Here is a 26,311-nt window from a genome sequence, read left to right as displayed (position 1 = left end):
CGGTGTGCAGGTCTTTGAGGACCGCTTTAACCACTGGTCTCTACTCGGTTCAGACCTCGGGATGGTGGCACTCGCTATTTACTGTCCTACTGCCCTACAACAAGTGCGCCTCACGAGGACGCAGCCGAAGCCAAAGAAATTGAAAACTATTGTATGAGGTGGCGGTTAGCCAATCAGGAGCCTCGCAGACTTCCCTGCCTCGCGCTTTGCCACCCGGCCTAATGCCCTGGTACGTTTAAGGGCCTAGTGCCCAGCTCTTACGTAAAAGGTATAAACGGGGTCCCGAAAGAAGCTGACTCTCAGCAGTATGTAAAGCAGGCTCCGGGTCGACGCTCAACCAAAGGGGTTCCGGTGAATACGCCCCGGAATGCGGCAGAAGTTGGTTTAGGGGGTAGAGGGAAGTGAGTTCTTTTGTGAGCGACTCCTAAGGCGCGAGCCCCAGAAACCAACTACACTCAAAAACCACACAAAGAAGTAGACGACGAAGCCCTATACAGGACAACGCCAAGAGGGAGAGTTGGGGATGAGGAGTATAGGCTGCTCGCCAATGTGGCAAGACTAGGCGAAGGACTTTTAGGAGGGAATCCCACAAGAACTCACTTAGAGTCTTGGGGCGTGAATTGCTCAGACTATATACAAGTACATGGTGTTTGGTCGAGCCAAACAGACTAACTAATATGGTAACGACTGTGTGCGCACAGACCAAGCAGTGCGAGGTACTACTACTAATGGTAAAGGAGTGATGTAGGTGTGATGTCATGTATGACGTGTTGATGACGCGTTTATGATATCATGATGAAGTCATATGGAATGTCCGGGAATGTCATGGAATGATTACGTAAGTCGGGTAAGTAAAGTAACCAAACCGGGTCATGTGACCGGTTATTGAGGTAGCCGGTCACGTGACCTATTGCACCAAGAAGTGAAGCTGCGACTTCAGCGACGATGCGTGAAATGTAAGTAAATCGTAAGTGTCATGACTGGTCATGCTGTCGTGAATGTGATCACGACAGCTTGACTATTTTTGCTTTTCTGCCTAAGGTTGTTGTTTTGAATCCATCTGTACCAATGTTTTCTCAATTCAATGCAGCAAAACAAGCTGATGGTAATCATCTCATCAAACAGTGAATAAACCTGGTTCTGTTTCCCACATGGAGCTTTTTGTGTTTTGTAAAATAAGCTATTTAAGGTCTGCTGCTTTTTTCCTGTGACTGTGAGACTTTGCTTGCAGCTGTTGCTGCAAATGCAAGGAAATTAAAGCTCATTGGACTCTGGATATATTCAACATCAGAGCCAATGGGAGAGCAATTTAAAAATATCACTACTAGTGAGATAACACTAAGTCCCCTGCTCTAGTACTAAACGTTGCCTTAAGCAGCAAACAGCTGTGTTGAAGCCTGACCACTACCAGGAACTACTGTAAAATTTCAACCGCTTGCTCATCCCATGTCCCACAGATTGGGTGAGTGAGCCAAAAAGCAGAACACATGGTAAAAATAGCCCAAATTTTGAATAAAACTGTAAAAAAAATTCTATACCATGAAAGGGGTATTTAATGGTCTAGGAACTAGTTATAATTCTTACTAAAAACATGTTGCTTCCTCAGTTGCAGCTCTCCTTCCCTGGAAACTGGTTTGTCCTTGTAATAAATCAATGGATCTTCAAAACTTCATGACTGAGTTTTCACTAAAGGGTAAGGAGGCCTTGAGCAGTTTTGTTGTCAATGTGAGACTGAGAGGTGGGTGAGCTAGGCAGGTGGGCCTCAGGATGTTGGGGTCACTGCAAAAAAGTTTATGACTTAAGGGTTTTAAGAATTTCCAGGCTTGTTAGCAAGCCATATGAGATGTTCAATCTGTTTGTAACATGGTAACAGGACTAATTTGCATGGTAAAAATGTCATTGTGATCTCCCTGACCTACTTTAACACCAGCAAATCAGAATGGAGGGATGATGATGCCCCTAGGATGTTCTGCACTAACATGATGTGTCCCACAAGTTTGGGACAATTAGCCCCTGATCAGCCATGTGTCCTGCATTGGTTCTGACATGTGAGCCAAAAGTGGGACATACTGGATTAGGAAGTCATTTTCCCATGAGTAAGTGGTCAAAATACTGTAGTTTATCATGTAGAAATAAAAGGTTGCTAAGGACTGCAACAACACAGGTGTGTTTGTCCCAGGCAAGAAAAGAGTGCCCAAAGGGCAATCATGTAAAGTTTTTTACTAGCTACAATATGATTATATATGTAAATAAAACTTGGAATGTATACAATAACTCAATATGTCATGATGCAAGTAATAACAAACACATAATTCCAACATGTCTTGCCCCCAATGACCTCAGGAAACTAAAATGTGGGACATACAAAAAAAAGCTTATTTCAGTTCTGATTTCACATGCCACTGAGAACTTATGGTCAATTTGTTACAGTAACAAAATCCATAACAAGAAGTGCTATCAGTGTCATCCACTGAATACTTGAAGCTGAAATAGGGGGCACTGGAGGTTCTCAAAAGGTAGTTTGAGCCATGGAAATTGATTGTGGACATATTCTATATTGATTACTGTTAGCAAAAAAATACATTTTGATTGGCTGAAGACTTGACATTGGCTTTTGCTACCCTTGTTGGTAACCTTGAATCTTGCAAGGTGTGATGACTTGCCCAAAATGTCAATTCACCTCATTTTACCTTAATGGAAACACTAGTAATTATCATGCTTCAAGGTTTTTTTTAGTTTATAATGTTCACTGCATCCAAAAATAGCAACAGAATATATTTTACCTTGTTCACCATATGATCCTCTGTCTCCCTGTTTCCTATAACAAAATAAGCAGGTACTAGTGTTGTGCAGGGCCAGGCCTGAAGCCCTAAAGCCCTCAGGCCAAGCCCTGCCCAAGCCCTGGCTAGGGCTTTTGAGGGCCTAAGGCCTGGCCTGGGTTGTTGCAAAGCCCGAGCCCAGGGTCTAAGCCAGGGCCTGTAGCTAAAATTTTGAAAAATGTTGATATGACTGTACAATTACTCTAGTAACAAAAAGTTGTATAGCTTGAACTTAAGTATTAGATAGTGTACAATGTTTCTATTGACTGTGGGAAATTCTAATCAAAAGTGCGCTGTGTCCTAATCTAGCTATGGCATTATCTGACCCACTTGCCCTATTATTAGAATATAGCCTTGAGAGTTATGTTAGTGATTATGTGATGTTTGACTCAGCAGGTTACTAATGTCCTGAGGACAGTTTTGGTGCAAACAGTGAAGCTGAAAATGCCTCAGCACCTTGGGCTCAAGAGTTTCATGCTTACCTTGGCTCTGTGATGCCTCTTCCAAAAGAGATATTTATTGTCCATTGGTGGGGTGTAAGTCATCTTGTTGTATCATATTTTATGACTCTAATCAGTGTTACAGTTGAATTTTCCTTTGTACCCTATTTGGGGATCATTTGCAAGCAGCTGCTTGTCTATTATGACCTTTTCAGTGTCCAGTGAGTGTGCTTTTTCTGCAGCTGCTGAAATAATCACAAAAAGGTGCAATCACATTGGTGGAGATGTTGTTGAAGCTATTCAGGTGTTGATGACACTCAGCTGCCAGGAATTAATTTCCCATGAGCTAGGGCCATCCTCAGCAACTGAGTTATCCTTAGAGAAAGCTGAGGACAATGGTAATGATGAAATGACTGTTGAAAAGCATGATGATGGACTTGGAGACTTAATTTTAGGTATTTCAGACAATGAGAACCATTGGGATTTGGATGAATAAGTGTCTTTTACTACAATAATTGTTGTGACACAATAAAAAGTCGATTTTGTCACTGTTTTTTACTGTCTGATCAATCCTGATAGCTTCATTGAGTAGAAAACTGACTGCTCCAATTTTTTTATGTACATAAGAAGCAAAATACACAATTTTATAGTGAAAGCCCTGGCCTAGGCCAAAGCCAAGCCCAGGCCAAGCCCTGGCCCTACATCAGGGCCTGGCCTGGGTTTTTGCAAAGCCCGAGCCCTCAAAAGCCAGGCCAAAGCCAGGGCTTTCAGGCCAAGCCCGGCCCTGCACAACACTAGCAGGTACAATTGCTGATTCATCTTTAGAATTAGAATCTTCACTATAATATATTTTTTAATTGTTATTATCATCTGTTTGGTCAGCATCATCAAGAGTATTGCAGATTTTTTACCTTAAGTTCAGTCCCTTGTCCACCACTCCTCTGAACTGAACTTCCAAGGATGGACAATCCACCATTGTGAAGGGATTATGAATTTGGAAGGGCGGATACACAAAAAATGATGTGGAACTGCTAGAATGACTATAAAGAATCATGCTATGATGTGTTCTAGAGACTTTAAAACCCATCATAATACTTTGAAAAAACTGGCTGGCACCCCCCTCGATCCAGACCCTCAATATTAGGGGCTTGAATGTCCCAGTGATCCAGATCCTCAATATTAGGGACCTGTGGGACATTCAAGTCCACACTGAGATTGTCTGGCATGTTAGGAGAGGTGGCAGAAATATCAACATTGCCTGAGTAGAGGATCTGTAATATGAGATTAGCACATTTTGTCTACATTCTGTTGTTGTTGTGCTTCTTGTCTCCTTCAAAAGGATCAGTGTCCTTGGAGGAAACCCCATCATTGGCTTGAGGTGCCTTGCTCTCAAGTGCCTTGGACTTGGATGAGTGCTTGTAGAGGTCAAGGGACACAGTACGGGGTAGCTTGTGAATATGCTTGCAGGTGGCTAGATCAGCTGCTGGTGACATGGACCTTGTAATCTTGAGGCTTTAAACAGGGAAACAGACCCAGTTCAAGGCTAGTGTGAGCTTAGTGTCTCCACATGGTCCAACTCTCTGAACCAAAGGAGTGGGACATCTGGTTGTTGTTCCAAAACACAATTTTTCCATACCATTGTGAACTAAGATCAAAACTCTATAGTATTATTGTCCTCAGCACTCAAAGCAGGATGCCACTGGCCTTGGAGTCATCCACAATATTTGCTTGGATTTTTCTGTAGAGTAACAGATCTGTTTACTCAAGGTCATTCAGCAATTTGAAGAGCTTGTAACTTGTAATTCAAAAGTGAGGTTGAAGCATCCAGGAACAAGGCAGCAAGAAAAGAGTTTCAGCTCAAGGGCAATTTCCATTCAGAATGTTCAAAGTTACACTAGGGATTGTTTTAAACTAAACCTTATGACAAACATTATCTAGGTCACACATCACCCTCTGAAAAAAAAACAAAGTACAGTACTAGGACCACTCCCAAGACAAGGTGGAGTGGGTAACATTGTGTTGCTAAAGGCTTGCAGTACAGGCTACCTAGTTGCTTTGATGTGGAGACAGGATTAAATCAGATACCTAATCTACAAACAACTGGGGCTGACACAGTGTGAGTGTCAAAACTTCACTTATGGGCTGGCAACAAACAACCATGTCCTATACCATGCACTCACTAATAAATATTGTAACAAAAGGGTGTGTCAGTGTAGCAGCCCATCCGGCCTAGTCAAGATGGCCAAGTTGGGGGTTTAATCCCTGGCCCCTCCCCCTGGTGGACTACATGTTAACACCACCAGGTTCTCCCAATTATATTTGCCCAATAATGTGCATATGAAGCTAATGGGTAGTCTTGTTCTTGGCCTGGCCTAAAAACCAAAGCCAAACCAAGCCAAGCCAGGCAAAAGCCAGTATCAGGCCAAGCATTGTTGGCCTGGCTTAACCACCAAGCCAAGCCAAAGCCAAGTCAATAGGCCATGGTTTTGTTAGACATCTATTATAATACTATATATCAGTAATTGCAGTTGATGTTAGCTTGTTTGATAGTTTTGTAAACCTTGTACACCTATCCTACATCTAATCCTTGTGTGATTTTCAGACCACACTTGTTTGTGACCATGGAAAAGTCAGTATTGAGAGGGCATCTTCTAGAGCTAAATATAAAGCCTAAGTCTCCATTGATGGTGATTGACCTTGCACTAGGCTATTCTTTAATGAGACTACCATTCATCAGAAATGATCCTTGACTATACTGTCTCTCAAAACATACCCAACCCTTAACAGAATCTGTTTTTTTCTGGAATTACTAACCCTTTATAAAACCAATATGTAGTAGTAATAATCCTGAGTAGGCCTTATCCTTGGTATAGCTATTGTACTAGTATGTCTATGGCTACCAGTACTCAGTAGAAACCCTGACATTCTTTTTCAATATACTCTCCAGTGCTTAACATAAATTATGGCTCATTACTTTCATATTTATTTGGATTGCCAACAAAACACTTATGATCTTCCAAGGACTATTTCAGTTAAATGTTGTTTCTCTCAAGGGTTAGCCCTGTCAAGGATTAGTTTTGTCAATGGTTAGTTTTGTTCAGCTAGCCAACAGTTAGCTTTTTATTATAGGATTAGGTGATTTCTTGAGGATTAATTACCATGTTTTCCTCACAGTCTGTCAGAAAAGTGTAAATGGGCATTCCCATGAAAGTCACACAAGCGTGTTGCCATGTTGCTTGAATGCCGTAGGAATGTCGTTTGAATAGAATACAAATGTCAGATTGCGCCGGAAGCGATGTCGGAACAGCGAGGTGAGATCTCGATGCATTAAAATGTTGACACATTTATCTGCACGTGGTCATTGGCGTTGCAATGCCATTTGGATTGGTCTGGCGGATCCAGACCTTCAGTTGGAACAGTGGCGCCCAGTGGGGAACACATTTGAACACATTTGTACGCTGAGTCACATTCCCATGCATGGCTCTGGCATCCTAACTGATCTGACGTGCCTTGAGGCCCCGATCGCACATCAACTACTGTATTGATTGCTTTCTCCACTCCCTTCCCCGGTCCCAACCCCATCCCCTATTGTCCAATATTGTGTATCATCTCCGTACATCCCTCCACTCTGTAACGTATGCCTCGCGCCAGCACCAAGAAAGGCAAGGCTCAAGCCAAGCTGAACAACAATGACAAGGTCCCATGCCGGAATGGCTGCAGCCAATCCCTACACCCCAATGGACTCCTCATGCATGAGAGGACTTGCAAGGGATGCCAGCAACAGGCGCAACGTTGCAATGCCATCTCGGATAGGCATTCTGCTCTGCAGCGAGAAGGTTAGCACACCCCATGCCTTCTGTTGCACTAACATATATATCTGTTTCTTAGCTTGCAATATTCAACTTCGGACTGAGCACCTATCTGCAGCCTGAGCATCAACAGCGGGTCCTTCAAAGCACGTCGGAAGCAAGGAGCAAGGTTATTGGGGGCCCTCTATTTCTACTTACATTCCTGACGCTCCAGCTGTTCTGGCAGGAGCACAGGAGTTGGATGACAGTACGCCCATGTTGCCCTCACTCAACAACATCGCTGGTTTAGGCAGCATCAGGTCTCCATCAGCCGCATGATGAAATGGACCCGACGACCATTGGTGCTGAATGTGCGGGAGAGTTTAGCGAGTTCGAGGATGGTGAAGCTACAGCCAGACTTTGTAAGTCATTAGTTCATCTTTCCGCGCTGCCATCCCGCCTTCAGTGAAGGAGCTTACATGGCTGTAAGGCTCTGAATCCAACATCAGCATGAGGAGTGTTGCTTACACAGTGACGACTCTCCCTATTGTGTCCTCAGCTCATAACATGGACTTCAAGACTCAGTTCCACCCCAACAGCAAACGACCCACGAAAATTGAGGCATGGGATAAATTTTGCAACACTTTCCATCTGCCCCCAGCACTCAAAAATGACGTGTTGGAACCTTGGAAGCCATTCAAGTCAAAGGGCGACTGCGAGTTTGCGTCTATTGCGATCGACGCAAAGCTCATGCAGGCCAATGTTGAGCGTCTTCTGGTGCTCATTGGCAAGGTGGTGAACGGTAATGCTAACATAACTTTCAAGAGCAATGCCAAGCTACGCAAGACTTGCGACCAAGCAGCTGAGAAGCTCACCCCCGTAAGCAGCATGCTATATATCAGTTAGTTTAGATAGTAGCCAATAACAATTTTCTTGTGCCATGCATCACATAATATTGGTAGATTGAAACACATAAGATAACAGTAGATTGGAAGAAACAGAAGATACCAGTCAAAGTCCACAAACAAGATCTCTGGGATTGGGCCAAAGAACTCCTGGGGAACAAATCCCTTGCACCACATTTTGAATGGGATGCACAATGGGTCTATAGACAAGACGAGGATGCAGGACAATTCGTCCGCATGTACAATGAGCCATGGACAGCCGATCAAAGGTGGAACATACAGGTGCATATGCTTATACCTGTACCACTCATTTCTACATTCATTGTGCATGTATAGACCAAACTGCCTAATCACCACAGTAATGCAACTCCCACGCCGTTTTCAATCCTTCTTTACGCAGACAAAACACGTCTTTCGTCATTTGGAACTGTACAAGGGTACCCGGTAATAGCTAGGTGCATGAATCTGCCTAGTCACATTCGAAATAGAAATGGTGTTGGCAGCGCACGCGTCGTTGGCTGGTTCCCCGTCGTGCGTAAACACCTGGTCCTTCACGATTTTATACCTTTAAAGTTATTGATCATTGATAGCTTGGCAATGACCCTGAAAAGGAAGGGAAGCTATCGTACACAAACTTCAAATGCGTGGTCTGGTATAAGTCTTTCAAAACATTTATAGAAGATATTGGAGCATATTCGAACGCTGGTATGGTGCATGACTGTTATGATGGTCAAAAATGTGTTCTCTTCCCAGCTATATTTGTCCTCTCCGCTGACTATGAGGAGCAGTTGAGTCTCCTCTTTTCTTTTTATTGCTTAAGCCACTTATCCCCCCACCTCGCTCCTTTTCTATATATTTACCAGGTGTATGATGGTGTTGATATGCGGGCCTAAATGCAAGTGCCCATGTCCTATTTGTCTTTCTCCAAAGGAGAAGCTACAAGACTTTCACACAAAGTATAAGCACCGTACTTCAGAGCAAGGTCGCGAGCTATACAAAAAGTACAAGGCTCATAAGGGCCTTGGAAACGATGCTATGAAGGAGGTTGGATTGCGACCAGCTGAGGTGCACCTCAGAACATGTTTAATTGATGAATTAATGACTACTGATGTACCATAGATTGTATTCTGGGATATTCAGTACTCAGATCCTCATGATGCACTCTCATTTGACTGCTTACATTTCAATCATGGCGGCCTATTCAGCCGACAGCTCCTTCCCGAACTTCAAAAGATCATCAAACATGTAAGTACTAAGCTCGAAGGAACAATGGGGAAATTTGACAAGCAGTAAGTTCCTCAGACATCACCCGCTTCATTCTAATAATATCAAATCAGGTTCGATAAAATGCCGAGGTGGCGAGACCTCAACCACTTTGCCCACGCAGTCAATACATCATTTTCTGATGGTAATAAATTTCACGACATGTCAAAGGTAAGCCTTTCAAATATTGATGACTCAGATACGGTATAATGACTCAATTTGTAGCAAGTTCTCTTCGCAGCACAAAATCTCCTCACGCTGAAATCGTCGCCCGAAGGCTATGCACTACTTATGGTGATCAGAAGCTATCTAGAGCTTGATTGCTACATTGGTCTTGATGTCCACACGGATGACACAATCACAGCTGGCAAGGCAGAGCTTGAGCAGTTCAGCAACTTGCTTGATGTGAGTTAGTTTTGATTGATAATTTGATTGGCAATTCTCTCATAGCGCTGTACTTACTAATGGAAAACTGTAGGACTATATTGATCTTGCCAAAATATCACAGGTACCTGACCTCAAAATTGATTGGGATTTTCCAAAAGCACATTATCTCAAGCACACCTTTGAAGACATTCGCAACAAGGGTGCCAGTCGGAATTACAGCACGCAGCCAAATGAAGGCGTACACACCCTTCTCAAAGCAGCATATGGTCATACAAATGGCAAGGAAATTGTGGAACAAGTAAGTGAATTAATCAATCCACAATCTCAATGTTCTTACTATCCCTTCTTGGCTTTGTGTGGTTTTGCAATAGATCCTACGGATAGATCAACACCGGCTGGTGATCAGCCTAATCTTCAGCCGCATAGCAGAGTATGAGGCTGCTCTGTCCACTCAGGCTCAAGATGCGTCCAAGGACAGTGACACCGCTATTGAATACAGTTATTTTAGATCATCTTCCAAGAAGTACTACATGGGATCATTGCAGCCTATCACGACTATTGCAAAGCTTCAGAGCAAGCAGCCTCAGGAACCAGCATTTAGAGATCTTCACAATGTACTTGAAAAGTTTGTCAACGAGACACTACCAAATCTTGATGGAATGGAAGAATACAAGGCCCAGCTGATCTCATGGCAGAGACTTGGTTGCAACTATCAGGTGTGCATTGATCTTCATACATCTGGCACCGACTTCTGCTATTTACAAAAATCTGATATTATGGACAAGCTCCAGGAGTTCCACTTCGTCAAGATCAACTATGAGTCCAAGGAGAGCTGGTTACAGATGACCAATTATCTACACTGCCACCCCAACTTTCACCACCATCCGCATTACAATTGTGCCTTGGTACAAATATCTGACACGGAAGATGTGTTTGTGCATCTCGTCTTTGTTTTTCAGATGCACATCGCGGGTGTAGATGGGCCTCTCTCATTGGCGCTCGTACAGCCCTACACAGCAGGTCTTCCGGGGCTGACAAGGAGGGTGGACAGGGATCTTGGTTTCATCCACGTCAAGGCTACACCTCGGGCATCTTCTATCATCATCCCTCTTGGTTTGATTATCCGGGGGGCTCTACTCGCCCCTGATTTCAGCTTGAATGACCATTCTGAGTTTTTTGTTATGACTCACATTGATGGAGACATGTTCCTTCGAACGAAGGGCTTGTCTTGCTGAGACACCAGATCACAATCCATCAATCATATTGTGAGCTCTGTATTTAATTCGCCTTCTTTCTTTGAACCACACACTCATTTCATAGTTTACCCGTGATCTTGTCACTCCTCAAGGCATTCATTCTTGCCATCACAGATCTACTAAGTCCAGGTTTATTCCTTGTTGACATCTTTGAGGCCAGGGGCGCCTCCATCCAACACAGGTGCGGCAATATTTTCAGCCACTTTGTATGTCTTATCTCGCTGTGATTAATTGGAGTTGTAGTTAGCCTTGATGTTTGCTGGTTCCTTTCTGTCACTATCCTTGCTTGGCAGCCACTGCAGCCAATCTGCTCTCATCGACATCCCTGTGCACTGACCAATCTCCGCGGTCATGACCATCTCAACAGCTTCTTCTTGAAGTGCCAGCATCTGCTTGCCACCTCATTCCTTCACCAGACGTAAGCCCCTCTCATTTTGTCTGATAAGCATGCTAACACACATGTTAAGCAATCATCTAGGTCCGATCCGTCACAGTTCCCTCGTTTAACTTGTCACCTGCACGTACTTTGCCTCCGGCTGATCCATTTTCTTAGCTGTCACATTTCAGCTGCATTTTTTTTCATCTAATTCACCTTGACAAGCTGGCGAACAAGCATGTCTGGTTCCCGCCGCTTCAGAGTGTCTCCCATCACACTTGTACGTGAACATACACCTGGAAAAGCTACACATGAAAACAATAGACCTTGTCTAGCATCAAAATTCACATTCATTTATGTAATCACATCAGACCTTGAGACATTCTATTGCTAATTCAGCATGCAGCTCTTTGAACTTGGCATCTCCGAGGCCACCGCATCACTAGTGACCCAAACACGAGCCATTTGTGAGTAAGGCAGTAGCTTCAGAGACCCGCCACACATTGATGTACATTTTCCCGGCCAGGTTGATCTACCAACAAGTGGATCGTTTTGAGTTCAAGATTCCAATAAACACGTCTACAAACATGAGACCATTCTGTAAGTTGTTTTCTTGACATGTCATCACATCTTTGATTACCGCAAGTTACAGCCTCATAGCACAGCAGGACAGCCGTGGATTGATATCAGTCCAAACACAAGGTACATTTAACAAATTCACTAGCTAACTTCCACATTGACAATGTGATTCTTGCAGATGCTTTGATATGTGTTTCATTGTGGCCATAGAGCACTTTCTCCGGCTTCTATGAGGTCATGAGAACTCAAAGACCACTCAAACATGTTAGCAACATCACACCAACTTGTATATAAGGTGAGCCCTCTCGCCAATGTGTTCATTAGCAATATTAGCTCTTTTTGCATCTCACTTTTGTACCTCCTTTGCTGTTGACACCTATAGTCCCATGGCTGCCCACAATGAAGACGATGATCAGGAGTTTCCATCTAAGATTGGCAGGATTGCCATGGACGACGATGGACGTTTTACCCGCTCTTTGCATGCCATATCCCAACTCCCGGACACCGCGCCTCTTGTCCAAGTTCATAAAGTAAGTCATATACAAAGCTTCTCTCAGCCGTATCTTTAAGTACTCACATGGCGTGTACTTTCTTCAGGCTCTGCACGAGACGCAGGAAGAGCACGGTGCTCTGTTTGATGCTTATTGCTCCATCAAAGATCAGGTCCGCATGCTATATGCATTGCTCCCCAAGGATAAAAAGAAGAGTTTTGACAGAGGTCTCTCACTTCAATCTATGATATTTGAGAGTAAGTTCAAGAGCAAGGGCAGCGGGTTTTCCAAGTTCATCCGTCCTTGGGTTGCTGAGGGCACCTTCCTGCTATCTCCTCTTGCAAGGAGCATTGACTGCACCGATCCTTCCCGCTTCAAGGACGAGAAGGCGATGGCCCTAGGAAACATGGCCAATGTTATCATTTTATGGGTGTTGAGGAAATGGGAGACCTCATTGAGCAGGAGGAAGCATTCGCAACCACGGTAGGCTGTCATCTTTTTATCTCGGGCAGTGTCTCATCTTTTTCTGGCCCTTTAGTTTACTCAGGCTGTTGATGCTGTGCGGCATATCTACACCACTGCTCTGTGTGCTGCAGAGGCAAGCATATTTGGTCCTCAAACAGTGGAGAGGAAGTTGAGTCTCCTCAAGAAGAATGTCAAATCACCCAAGTACAATCAACACGTGCCCGTTCTATATGCCAATCCAGAGCGTCCACTCCCACAGGAATTCCTTACGTCTGAAATACTTGTCAAGGTATGTCAGATTGCGCACCTTCTATTCAACTTTGGCTGATCTGTAGCATTAGGCTATGATTGTAAAGTTATTTGGTCCAACTGGGCTGAAGCTTCACCAGGTGCGAAGGCCTCGCTCAAAAGCAAAAGGAACCCAGCTGATGGCCATAGAGCTGGCGATGATTGCAAGCTCTATGGCTGATGTGAGTGAAGGTATCCATTTTATATGAGGACTTGTCTTAACCCATTCTAAAGGTACGTTATCTACTATTAAATGATCCAACCTACGTAAACCCTGGCTTGCCCTCTGGCATCCCGTACAACAATGACAGGGATCATATACCCAAGATCTTGTTTACTGGTAATGCTGTATGGACCTTCAAGGTCCGGGAGTTCTTCAACTACAAAATCCTTGGTATTCCGCCCTCGTCCTCTGACCATCCTGTTTTGAAAGAGCTCCTAGCTCCTGTCCATCAGGAGAAGGACGAAGATGAAGAGCTGATGGCTGGTCTTGACAAGTACTACGCTCCCAAGCCATCTGTCAACTCCGAGTCTCCCTCTGCAGCGGTAGCATTGTCTGCCGGAGGTTTGCAGTCACTTTCAGCCCTTACTAAGCAAGTTCATGGGATGAACTTGGATCCCACAATGGACTCTTGCAAGCGCCTGGACAACTCTGCTGAGGAGGTCGAGCATCAAGGAGAGGGGGGCCACAATGAGGATGACGATGGTGGCATCAAAGACGAGGACGATGAGGATGATGAGGATGGGGAAGGGGAGGGCCATGCCAAACAGGCTGAGGATCCCATTCCTACTGCTTACTTGCAAGGTGAGTCTGAACATGTTCATTCTTATTATGATATTGGTATATAACTCTATTTCAAAGATCAGACACAACGTGCAACTGGCGGCCTGCAAAGGATGTCCACTTTCTTGGACATTCAGACTAAGGGCAGCAAGGAACCCTCCATCAGCACAGGATCAGTGGGTGTTGTTCTCGAAGGAAGCATTTCAGCTGGTCACATGTCAAAGTGGCAGGCTGGAGGTACTTCTTCCAACTCTATTTCAACTCATAGGGCAGCTCAAGGTCGAGGGGTAGTGCGCTTACGTTAATTTTCAACTGACTGTCACTCTGCTTAAGATTTACATATAGGCTACCCACAACACAAACAATGCTGGCAGATTGGAGGGGGTGGATCCCCAAGCTGACAACACAGGGGCAAAGCTCAAAGCCAAGGGGGCTGCGGCAAAGGGGGAAAAATCGGGGGAGAGTGAATGTTGCCTCCGAGGCTCCAACTGATGTCTCTCTTTCTCTTTGTACATCAGTACTTGTCATATTTTGTGCAGGTTCTACATATTCAAAGTTTTGTCTATCTGCACTGCACTCGGGTTTAAATTCTGACCAATTAAATTTGTCAACGTGGCAAGACTCATTAGACTTTCAGGTAAGCGTCTCATTGACTTCATTGAGCTGACTCAAAGATCGTTGCCAACCTTTATTTAAAACCCACTTTCAAGTTATTCTCTACTACTTCGCTCCATGTAGGTATATCTCTGTCAAGTTCATCATAGGATAGAGGGACTACTGGCATGCATTCAAACATTGATCCTGAGCTCTTAAGATCTTAGTTATAGCCTTCTTAGTACTATCTGGTATACTACTAGTGACCTATTATTTATACCGAAATAATGAAAGCTACTGTAATATTAAGTGATACTTCCCTAGGAACCAATTTCAAAGTCCAACTATAGCACTAATATAACAGCAATTTCAATGTCCGCTCCCTCAACTCTTGATTCTCAACCTTGACCATCCACACTCCCTCCCCCCATTGTGCTCTCTCCCCTGCAGTTGCGCTCTTTCCTCCATGTTGTGCTCTCTCCTCCACATTGCGCTTTCTCCTCCACGCCGTACTCTCTCCTCCACGTCGTGCTCTCTCCTGGCCTCCTACCCACTGTTGTTGTCTGGACCCTCCCCTGGCCTCCCACCTATTCTCACCCTCTAGATCCACTCTCGCCCTGGCCCACCATCAGCCTTGCCTCCTCATTACTAAGGTATTTGAGAATCTTTTTTTTTGCCCAATCAATGCTGATATCAATTCATTTTCATAGCCACTAAATTAACAGTGCTCCTGCTCACACTATCTTCAACACTCGCCACATTGCCGCCTTCAGAAGCACCAGCCCACTAGCACCCAACCGCCTGACTACATCTCAATGATGTGTCCATTTCAGTCATGGAGGAGGCGCGTACGCTAGCGCACTGCTGCTGGGCAGCTGTTGATGAGGTCAGCACTCAGAAGCTCATAAGTGTGGATGTCCCTGGGATCTTGGGTGCCGCGTCAGTCTTGTAGGCATGAGAGGGTGTGGCAGTGTCTAAGCCGTCTTATTGTATGTTTCTTACTCGCTGCCATATGTAGTTTATATGCCTTCAGTATTAGTTCATTGAATACATGATGACTTTGTTATCCATCATCAGCTAGATAGTGTAAATGACAAGGTCAAGGACGGGATCACATTATGTCTATGGTTGCGTTCCAATGAGGTGGATAGTGAAGATTTTGTTCAGATGTTCTTTCGTGCACTATAATGCAATGTAATGGTTTTCGGCATTGGGACGCATTACTATGTGTGGCAACGTGTCTAGATCGTTTGGCTGAGGTACCTAGCGTAATTACGCAATCCGACAGTAGGCGGTCATCAGGATGCGGAGTGTGCCGTTCAAATTGCATTATAATGGCACCAGGGTCATTGGAGTGATCCCGCCCCCCATTATAATGTGTTGCCAATGCCTAGACCATGGGAATGCGTAATAATGTGTTCAATTGCGCGTGGGATATTTCTGACATCAGGTGTTTAGGCATAAACAAGTGTTCTCATAAGGACTTGGCAAGGCTCATATCAAGCATATTTAAAAGCAGCTGCTCACAATCATGTGTTATTTACCACTACACAAGGGTTAACCAAAACCTGCAATTAAAGCATTTGGCTATATTTTGTAAGTAAATTTGTAGTATAGTTAAAGTACCACACCAAAGCCACAAGCCAAGCCAAGAACAACACTACTGGTGGGGCAGACAGAGCCTGTGATATTAGCAGTTCCTTCAGATTTTATTGGGAGCCACAAAGTGGTGCTGGGACCAAAAAGCTTGTGGGGTATGGGCAGCATAGGGCCTGGGAAACTTCCCTCTACCTGTGTCATCCTGCTAGCGGATTCTTTGCCCTTATATGGAAGGTATCTGTGTCATAGGGTTAGCGGATTCCAGGCCAGCGGATGGGCAGGTCTGTCACTCGATAGCGGATTCCACTGCCTAATATAGATTTATGCCTTGTAAATACTCTTATCTGGTTCCGCTGATTGGATGACTAGCTGATTGCCGCATTGAATTCAACTCTGCCCTTCTCACATTCGCGCACCAACCCACCGGCAAGCAACAGCTAAAATGGGTAGCATTCTTCCTGACGACGCACGCTACGAAGTTTGTGGAATTCAAAACATTCAACTCATATACTCGGACCTTGAGAAACTGGCCATCGGAGGACAATGGCTGACAGGATCAGTCATTAACGTGTTTGCAGCGGTCATCATGCAAGAGGAAGGCTGGGAGTCCGAGGCTGATTTTGTGATATTCTCCTCGTACTTAGGGGCTATTGCATCAGGAGAGATTGGTTTGGGATCCATACGCGAGCACGTAGAGGCGCCGGTTAGTCTTCATGCTTCTTATATGTTTGAAAGTCGTCTGATAATGAAATAGTGCATGGGAACAACGCTCGAAGGCCTCATGTGTCGCCCAAGGTGGATCTTTCCACTCTGCAAGAATAGCCACTGGGTTGTAGGATGGATCGACTTTGGAGACCCCCACCTTGGAGTGTTCGACAGCATTCCTGAGTATCACTTGGAGTCTTGGGCTTTCCCGGTGCGTATATCAACAGTGTATCGCTGTATTCCTCCTATCTCAATGGATTGCCTTCTGTAGATGCTTGAGAAGGCTGTCAACACGGTTCTCAGCGAGGTTGGCCATTCCCCTATCATGTGGGGGACGGCTGGTTTCCGTACGGTTTGCTCTGGCCCTCCGCCTCTCGAGCAGCAGATGGATGGGTGGTCCTGCGGGCTTTTTGCCATGATGGCCATGCACATTCTCTCTCGTCAGCAGGACCTCTCTCTCATTGGAAACAGCCAGTTGTCGGTGATGAAGATGACCGCTTTGGACGCGATTCTACACTGCCCGTAAGCGATAACACTTTACCATAATTGCTCTATTCATCCTAACTCAATATTGCTAGTGTCATTTGGAGGATGGAGCCTCCTGCATACAATAATAATGATGATGTTGAGGTGGTGGAAGATCCGCCCAGCTCCAGGTACGTAACGAGCAACGGCAGTGTGTTGTCTTCGCCCGGATCACCTATAGACAAGCCCAACAATCACGACAGAGGGAGCGGCTCAAATAAACGGTGCGTGTACAACGTTTATTTGCATATATATATATTCGCTTATTCAAGATGCACACAGAAAACGGACACCTGACTCGGAGCCTGACATGATGTACGAAGAGCTCTCACGCACTCTCGAAGAGCTCGCAGACTGCAACACCGCACAGCAAACAGACACATTATCTGACAGCCCCAACAACGACAGCAATGTTGATGCGAACACTGCCAACGTAAACGTGACCATTGCCGGCGGTGTCAACGAGAGCGCCAGCAACACCGTGAGTGAGAACAGCAATGGTGACGAAAATCCAGCACCCAGGAAGTGAGCGTGGAAGCTTCCCGAGGACAATTGCAAGAGGGTCCTTGACGACAACCCGTACTGCACGATTCTTACGCCTCATCGCGTGAGGTGCAATGCGTGCAATTAGCACGTTAAACTACACAAAACTACAACTTACGCCGAGCATCAGTGGAAGCTGCACAGGGACCGATGCAATGTCATCCAGCAGCGCGTCAAGGTGCGGATTAGCGACCGCCCGACATTACAGGTAAGGCAGCATGCACTACACTACAAGCTATCACTAATAATTGTTCCTCACCTACAGTTGTCTCAGTCAAACAAGGTGACGGGGTACTTCTCTGGTGGTCCATCTAGCAAGAAGCCAACTCCCGTCAAGACATCAAGGGCCACAAAGTACGAAACCAGGACGTTCAAAAACGTACGTGGATTTCAGCCCTTAACTTGAACATAGTCTCATAGCTAGCCAGCCCCCAGTATTAGACTTCTTTGTGGAGAAGCTGCCGGCGCCGCTGAGGGTGGCACCTTCAATTATCCCCACTCCCTCTGTCTCTGACGCGCCCCGAACCTACATCTGTGAGATGCTGACTGGAGAGAAGTGGCTCGAGTACATCCGCCGCAGTCAGACACATGTCCATGGCGGCGTCTTGTTTGCCCTTCAAGCTCACATCCAATGTGAGCTCTTCCCCTACAAGCCGTTCAATCGGGACACAAAACCGGCCACCAACATGCCCACCATCGCACCAGTCACGCAGCTGAAGGCCATGAACACTGAGACACCATTCGCAAAGTGGACGGACAACGAGAAGCGCGCCTGGCTCAGAGCTACACGCTCGTTTGCCTGCTGGATTGTCGACCCTGTTAATGAGTTCGTCAAGTCCACCCGGTGCCCGGGTACCACAACCAATGCGAGCTGAGTTTGCAGTGGTTGTGAGGCTCTAACTCACGATAAATCACTTTACCGTGCTGTTCTCTGCGTGCATTTTTTTGCTGAAATAATTGTTTAAATATTTCAGCATCTCACTTTGATCTACAGGCAAACCATGAAGCTGACCTATCTGTTGATGATCAGCATGCGATTTTCCAGGCTCGTAGCCTGTTCACCCCTCATTGACAAATGGCAAGCGAAACTGTGAGTCTGCAGGACAGGCTTGCGGACCCAACGGTCTTCCGGATATATATCAAGATCCAGAGCAAGGAGAACAAAAACTCGACAGTCTTCCTCGCGCTTTTCGACGCGTCCCAGGAAGGCAAACTTGACTCTCATGGCACGTTCCAGGGTGTGTGCGAGGTGTTCAGCGACCGTCTTGTACGCACTGCCTCCAGAGATCCAAAATGTATGAATGGTGTCAGGTACAAATTGAACGGAAAAATATCGGAATTTTATGATCCTCATGCGAGGACTTTACGGAACGTCAACACGTCAATACAGTCTTCTGCAGGCAGAGCTTGGCGGACCCTCTATCCGTACACTTCAGTATTATTTTATTTTTAATCTCTCTTTTCTCATTCTAACGGTTGTATCCTTTTTAGAATGCTCGTAGCTAATTCTGAGGACGCCCTAACAAACCCTGCCCTCATCTTCGAGAATGTTGCTTGTGTCAAGCGGCTTCTCGATGCCATGGGCTGCCAGGTGTCACAAATTCCAGTATTTCTACTATTTTTCCACATTTATTGCATGGTTGTACACCACCGGTACAAGGGGATACAAGAGATACAACATAGGACATGGGAGAACACCTATCTATGGTAGATTAACCCCTAGAAGTGTCCTTATCTCTCTCCATCTTATCATATCTCGAAGTTATGTCGATCTAGACATAGGGATAAACCCTGGGGTTACCATGGAGGATTTGTCATGCAGGAATATCTATGTACCTGGCATAGAAGCACCTATGATCTCATAGATCAACAGCTGATCAAGCCTAGATCTCCATAGATCGTCAGCTGATAAGGCCTGGACTCTTATCATAGTCAATCAGTAGATAGTATCAGTAGTTCCACATGGTTTCTAGCATCAGCTGGTACTGCACATGATCTCCTTAGTCAGTATTACAGGCACGCCTTACCAAACTCTTAGCAATCAAGGCACACCTTTAGTCAGACATTAGTTATAGGGCCATTGCCATTGGTTGAACCAAATACTGTACAGTCATCATCCCAAATAGTCTAGGGCAGACACAGCATGATATCATAGATTTGTACTTGTATTTAAGGAGGCATATCCTGGAGCGTACTCTCCAGTCTAATCCACTTGTTATACTCAAGATCACCACTCTCATCCAGCTCTCTAAGCTCACCACTCATCATCTATATCTCACATCACTTATCCCTCCTCAAGTTCCCTCAGTAGTTTGGTGAGTAACAGTTTAGCTGTTACACCAGGTACCTATAGCTTATGGCTTGGATTGCACAAAACTGAAGCCATGCCTCACATACTTGACATCATTTGGTGGATTTATACTTGGGTTGACATTGGATGCAAGCAAGTGTGCGGTATCTACTGCGGACGACATTGATGACGTCATAGACAGGATAGTGGCCGAAAACGCAGTCGCCACTCAAGTTCGTGCAATTATTGTCACAGTAGGGTTCATTCATCACAAAAAATGTAGAATGCTGACCCTTCTTGACAGCCTGTACTCCCTGGAATGCCAATCATGGTGGTTGCTCTTTTACCTACGAACGGGAAGGAGACGGGTCCAGAAATCCACCAGCAGCAGCTTGTTTTTCTTAAGATGGCGGCAACTACGGGACTCTCGGTTGTTTCATGTGCATCGGATGGCGCTGCAACTGAGATGGCCGCACAGACACTCATGGAAAAGGAGGTATCTCATGGACCTCCCGTGATGTATGACTATCCCCTATTTGGCTTACACCTGCAGGCCCCTGTATTCGAGACAACTGGCCCTCTTGTATCATTCCAAGACCCTCCTCACTTCAGGAAGACGACCCGGAACCAGGCACAACACGGTACGAAGACCATGACTCTGGGTGTCGGCTGTCTTATCATGCAGTCGCTCATCGACCTCTACAGCCGGCCGGGCTCTGGCCTTCTCCTCAGGGATGTTCTAGGGGACGATAAGCAGGATGACACAGCTGCACGGAGATTCTACACTCACCAGGCCCTGTCTGTTCTCTGTGAGCAGGATCCTCAAGATGTCGCAGGCAAGAAGCTGCAGATCATTCCAGGGCAGGAGGCGCTGTTTGTCTGGTTATTTATTTTTGGTGTGTCCTCAATTAGGAATTCATCACCGCAATTAAACTAAACTATCACAAAGGAACTCTCTTTGAAGCATGCTTTAACGTAGACCTTGACGCCACCGATTGTGTTCACGCAATTCTACGTGCACGGTTCTGGGTACAGCTCTGGTGCCAGCATGTCTTGGATCTTAGTGCCGAATTTCCAGATCTCATCTCGCTCGATCGTTCATTCATGTCCTCCAGTAGTCACTGAATCTTCATGCGTCTCTGCGACTCGTTCATCCTCCTTGTTATCATCTATAAGGAATGCTACCCTGATGTCCCTATCTGCCCATAGCTGCTAGGCACTGAGTTTGTCGAGCATTTCTTTGGTCTTGCACGCATGATGCTCCCCAATTTTGCCTTTGGGGAGTTACTGAATATTGTTTGGAACGTCATGGTTTGCCAGCGGATCCTCATGACTGGCGACTTCAAAGAGCGGTGCAAGAAGGAGTCCCAATCTGGTTATTCCTTTGATCACGACTCCAGGCTGCTGTCGGAGGATCAGCTACTTAAACTCCGTGTCACGCTCACAAGGGAGGATATCAACATTCTTGTTCGGATTGCCTACCGCGAGGCTGCAGAGATCTGCAAGCAGATTCTTCGGATTCGTGTGCGGCCGATTCATGTTGACGCGCCGCTCAGGCTGTATCAGGCGTCAACGGGTGTAGTGCGCCAAGCGCGTCACAAAGTCCGTGATGGTGACAAGGATGACTCCGAGGCTGACAATATCGACCCCGATGAGGCCCTCCAAGCCACCAACAAGCTGCCGACCCCTTTCACACCCCTCACTCCCGCGGATGCTGCCATTGAGGTAGCGCATTCCTCAGCGCTTGACGAGGACTTTGATGCCGCCGACGAGGAGCTGCAGTTGCTCAAGAGCAATCATGGAACACCACCACAGAACACCTTCACGTCCTTTTCCCTCCCCTGCTCCGACTCACCCACAACTCCCCTTCCCCTACAAAGCTACATCCTTGATGAGTACAACCACGTCCACATCGCCGGGCTGCTCAAGGAGAGGGGACGGGTTGCCTCCCCTGCTCGGAACCATAGCCAGCGTTCGGTGCACTTGGACCCCAAATATGCCCTTGCCGCAACACGCACGCACCAAGATCCAGCATTCCGGGAGCAGATCAATGACGCCCAGGATACTGAAGAGGAGTGGCCGGTGATGACACCTCAGGAAGGTTTTCAACATGTTCGTCTGGGCTGGCAGAAACACAGTGATTCAGGTGCATTGTGTCACAATCGCATTCACGACAGCATGACCAGTCATGACACTTACGATTTACTTACATTTCACGCATCGTCGCTGAAGTCGCAGCTTCACTTCTTGGTGCAATAGGTCACGTGACCGGCTACCTCAATAACCGGTCACGTGACCCGGTTCGGCTACTTTACATTACCAGCTTATATAATCATTCCATGACATTCCCGAACATTCTTTATGACTTCATCATGATATCATAAACACGTCATCAACGCGTCATACATGACATCACACCTACATCACTCCTTTACCATTAGTAGTAGTACCTCGCACTGCTTGGTCTGTGCGCACACAGTCGTTACCATATTAGTTAGTCTGTTTGGCTTGACCAAACACCATGTACTTGTATATAGTCTGAGCAATTCACGCCCCAAGACTCTAAGTGAGTTCTTGTGGGATTCCCTCTTAAAAGTCCTTCGCCTAGTCTTGCCACGTCGGCAAGCAGCTTTTACTCCTCATTCCGTCTTCCCCTCTTGGTGTTGTCCTGTATAGGGCTTCATCGTCTACCCTCTTGTGTGGTCCTTGCGTGTAGTTGGTTTCTGGGGCTCGCGCCTTAGGAGTCGCTCACACATTGGGCTTATCAAGGAGCAAGACAGTGCGGGAGCTTTGATGGCAGGAGATCTCTCGGGGGATCCGAGAGCTGATAGGTCCTCAAGGTATTCACGTTCAGCCATTTCTATGAGTTAAATTATAACACTTCTCCCAGATTTACCATTCCTCCAGACGTGTAACCTCCACGAGTTCACCCTTACTCGTGGCTCATTTCTCTTGATGCACACAGAGAAGAGGTTTTATATTGGCAAGGTGCTCAACATGTTCAAGAGGGGAATAATGGGTGCACGCTATGGATGGGTTCCCAACGGCAAATTGCCTGAGTTGACATACCTGTCGCTTCGGGTCTATTTTGGTCTAGGATTGGTGAGTTTTCCTCTCATCCAATTGTTTCTACTAATGCTCAACTGGCCGTGATTACAGGAGGCCAACAAGAAGTCAGAGCTCGAGTACAAGACGGTGTACAAGGAGTCTGGCACAGCAGCTTCTCTAGGACTTCGACCTCTTGCCTCCCGGTTCCAGTTCACTCGCTACCCTATCCGTGACCACGACATCAAGATTCACACCCATGCACACTCGAACTCGAGCCTCTACTATATCGGACATCGCCCTTTCACCAGAAACGATCAACGCGCGTTGCAGCTGACGCCCGAAGCGGCCAAAGCTTGGGAGGTATTCACCCGTCCCAAAGTGGCCGAAAGGCTGATTCGTGTTAGGTTTCCCGGCGGGTCTGTCACGTTTATCAACTAATATTCATGACGTTGGTGGTATATATTCATGTTGCGTAGTACCGGTAGTTTAGTAGCCCTTGACGAATGTTGACGAGCATCAACGAGCAGTCAGGGGTTAGGCAAAAGCCTACTGCATAAGCGGTATTACATACGTACACGTGACCAGTCCTTTGTCACTCATAGCGGATCCGGTGACAATTAAATAGCGGATTTGAGGTCGATTTGGGGAGGTCGGAGTGACAAAGGTATAGGGAAGTTTCCCGGGCCCTGGCAGCATGGAACAAGCATGGAAGAGGCAAATGAGCTTTGGCTGGGCAGAATCCCAATTTACCAAAGCTAGAGGCCTGAGGTGGTGCTGCCCCAAAATTGGCAATGCCATGGCCAACATCATATTCCTGGCTGCTGTGTTCCTGTTCACACTGGGCTGCTGTTACCTATTCTGGCCCCCAGCCATCAAGATGCAATTTGTGGAGTCCAGGGGAATTGCCAAAGAAGATGAAGCATTTTGACAATTAGTAATATTCCACCGACAAGGGGTCAAATAAGGTGGCGGTGCAATAACACAGGAGTGGGAGGGGTGTTTACTCTGATTGTACCACCTGATGAGACACAAAGCTGCTGGCAGCGCGCCAGATTCGGAAGTAAGGGTGTACAAATTATGGTATAGGACTTTAGTTACATTTCCAGGACAATATTGGCTGCGGTTCAGTACTGTGCCCAGTTTTGTAGAAAATTTGTAGTACACAATCCTGTACCTTGTCTATCATAGGGCTAGGCCCCAGAGGACAATAAACTAAGATTACGAACAAACGAACGAACTACTGTAATAACTTCCTAGTAATACAGCTACATAGGTGCTATAGGCGCGTTCCCTTTCTCGAGAGCCGTACGAAGGCTGCATTCACATCAGTAATATACCCACTGTCATAACCAACGTAACATACCTATAGTCATCCCCATTTTGTGTTATGTACCTCACCCACGGCAGCGCCTGATACCCGCTCTTCTCCACGATCTTGAGATACCGCACCTGGATGCCAGACACGGTGAAGTACGGAATCTCAAACTTCACGCTGATCGGAGCCCGCTTGTCCACATCCTGTTCTGTAGGAGATTGAGACACGCCTGCAGTACGCGCCGCTAATACACGACACACCATTTTTAACACTCGGTAACCCAAAGTGAGCGCGCATGAGGTACTCTCTCCCTCCGCCGAGCTGCTTGATCTTCCAGATGAACGCCGACTTGTCGGGTGCATACTGCACGCTACCCGTCGAAGCCTGCGCGGGATAAGCCTAGCACGGCGAGAAGAAGCACGGGCTTACCCTGAACTTTGGACTATCCGCATCGTCCGGCACAGGCACATATATCTCCACATTATTCGCCGTGCTCCGCCGCTTGAATTGGGCCTTGCACTTGACCATATACTCGACGCGGCTGCCCTTGTGGCTCTCCACGGCAGCCTCGACCCATATAAGCGGCTTGACGGGCGTCGAAAGGCGATAGGACATGAGCTCGAACTCGCCGTCGGGCGGGATAAAGGAGATGGTACGGTCGTTCTCGAACCGCGACAGCCGAACGCACTGGTGGAACTTGACGTCCTCCATCTCGATAGCCTTGCCCCGCGATGCTAGCGCCCGTTAAGATGATCCACAAACGAATGACGCTGAGAAACGACGCACTGCGACCCGTACTCTCGAACATGACCTTATCGTTCAACCCTAACCGCAGCTCCGGCATGCCACTCAGATAACACTTCATCTTGACCGCGCCCAGGATCTCCGACCGCACCACGTTCCCGTTCGCATTGACCTGACCACACCCGATATCGACGTGAGTCTCTCCAAGAGAGTAGCACCGTGACTACAAGAACGCACCAGCAGATTGACACTCTCAACTACATCCAAGAACACCTCGTTCTTCCTATACCTGATCCCCTCCGTCCGCCACGACACCGCGTTCGTCACCGCCATCGGCGGGCGCACCTGAATCTCCAGCTTATGACTCTCCTGCGTAATGTACCTGTCCACCCGTATCAGCACATCCCATCACCCCCTTTCTCCAAAGAACCATAAAACCACAAAAAAGCCAAACGAACAAACTCACTCCTGCAATATCTTGCTCTCCGTCGTCTGCGGATACCCAAAATCCATCATCTCATCCATAAGCTCATAGATAATCACAAAATTATCCCGTATACTCTCCTCCTCGAGCTCCTTGAAGTACTCGACCAGCACCTGCGTCAGCCGGTGCAGAAAGATGATAATCTCTGCCGCGTTCGAGTTCCGTTTCGACAGCGCCAGCACTATCACCCCCGCAGCCGCAGCCCCCGCGTATCAGCAGACGCCCCTGGCCCTCCAAAGATCAAATAGTGAACGCACGATAGAGGTTCGAGTGCCGTATATGCATATAGTTGATGCCCTGACTCGAGAAACACGGCGTGACCTGCTGCCCTTCCTCCTCGATGTCGAGCACGAGCGGGAGAAAGCGCTCAATGTGTGACGGCGACACATCGTCCTTGTACGAGCGCTGGATGAGGGGTTTTCCCTTGAGATCGAGTATAGCAATTAGACTGGCCATCCTGGGGTATGGGTGGGTGGGTGAACGGAACGCTTGTAGGCCATCGCGACACGCGCGACGGTGCGATCAAGTCCTTTCCTCATTCGCTGGGAGCCCCTATTCGTGCCCTTGTCCACCGAGCACACCGACAACCTCATTTCAAGCCAACAAAAGTACCAATAACTTAA

The 26,311-nt window shown here is 46.6% G+C and overlaps 5 protein-coding genes across 5 annotated transcripts; 4 read left to right on the top strand and 1 right to left on the bottom strand.

The window, feature by feature from the left end:
- Positions 1-3,419: 3,419 nt before the first annotated feature.
- On the top strand, positions 3,420-3,569 carry CONPUDRAFT_20521 (uncharacterized protein; the record flags this gene model as incomplete). Its single annotated transcript, XM_007771508.1, has 1 exon — positions 3,420-3,569. A coding segment is annotated over one exon (150 nt), but the record flags the coding sequence as incomplete, so codon positions are not given.
- Positions 3,570-7,557: 3,988 nt separating this feature from the next.
- Positions 7,558-10,837, top strand: CONPUDRAFT_58879 (uncharacterized protein; the record flags this gene model as incomplete). Its single annotated transcript, XM_007771604.1, has 11 exons — positions 7,558-7,926; positions 8,010-8,252; positions 8,289-8,483; positions 8,543-8,744; positions 8,889-8,908; positions 9,072-9,241; positions 9,290-9,419; positions 9,441-9,620; positions 9,694-9,900; positions 9,974-10,318; positions 10,388-10,837. The coding sequence occupies 11 exons, from the start codon at positions 7,558-7,560 to the stop codon at positions 10,835-10,837; spliced, it is 2,511 nt and encodes an 836-aa protein (XP_007769794.1).
- Positions 10,838-12,199: 1,362 nt separating this feature from the next.
- Positions 12,200-18,682, top strand: CONPUDRAFT_155465 (uncharacterized protein; the record flags this gene model as incomplete). The annotated part of the gene is made up of 14 exons (XM_007772183.1): positions 12,200-12,343; positions 12,411-12,719; positions 12,767-12,787; positions 12,843-13,058; positions 13,111-13,239; positions 13,292-13,862; positions 16,613-16,737; positions 16,789-16,950; positions 17,011-17,261; positions 17,318-17,488; positions 17,547-17,745; positions 17,938-18,015; positions 18,073-18,186; positions 18,236-18,682. 14 exons carry the CDS (start codon positions 12,200-12,202, stop codon positions 18,680-18,682), a joined length of 2,937 nt encoding a protein of 978 aa, XP_007770373.1.
- A 200-nt stretch (positions 18,683-18,882) lies between these two features.
- On the top strand, positions 18,883-23,583 carry CONPUDRAFT_155464 (uncharacterized protein; the record flags this gene model as incomplete). Its single annotated transcript, XM_007772182.1, has 5 exons — positions 18,883-19,074; positions 20,402-20,993; positions 21,314-22,209; positions 23,005-23,199; positions 23,257-23,583. 5 exons carry the CDS (start codon positions 18,883-18,885, stop codon positions 23,581-23,583), a joined length of 2,202 nt encoding a protein of 733 aa, XP_007770372.1.
- Positions 23,584-24,410: 827 nt separating this feature from the next.
- On the bottom strand, positions 24,411-26,144 carry CONPUDRAFT_58588 (clathrin adaptor mu subunit; the record flags this gene model as incomplete). Its single annotated transcript, XM_007771578.1, has 8 exons — positions 24,411-24,459; positions 24,509-24,663; positions 24,719-24,844; positions 24,890-25,194; positions 25,247-25,376; positions 25,442-25,586; positions 25,671-25,869; positions 25,946-26,144. The coding sequence occupies 8 exons, from the start codon at positions 26,142-26,144 to the stop codon at positions 24,411-24,413; spliced, it is 1,308 nt and encodes a 435-aa protein (XP_007769768.1).
- Between the last annotated feature and the right edge of the window lie 167 nt (positions 26,145-26,311).

Source organism: Coniophora puteana (assembly GCF_000271625.1).
Source record: "Coniophora puteana RWD-64-598 SS2 unplaced genomic scaffold CONPUscaffold_8, whole genome shotgun sequence".
NCBI lineage: Eukaryota > Fungi > Basidiomycota > Agaricomycetes > Boletales > Coniophoraceae > Coniophora > Coniophora puteana.
Note: the sequence above shows the minus strand (reverse complement) of the source record. Positions and strands in the feature narration are given on the sequence as shown.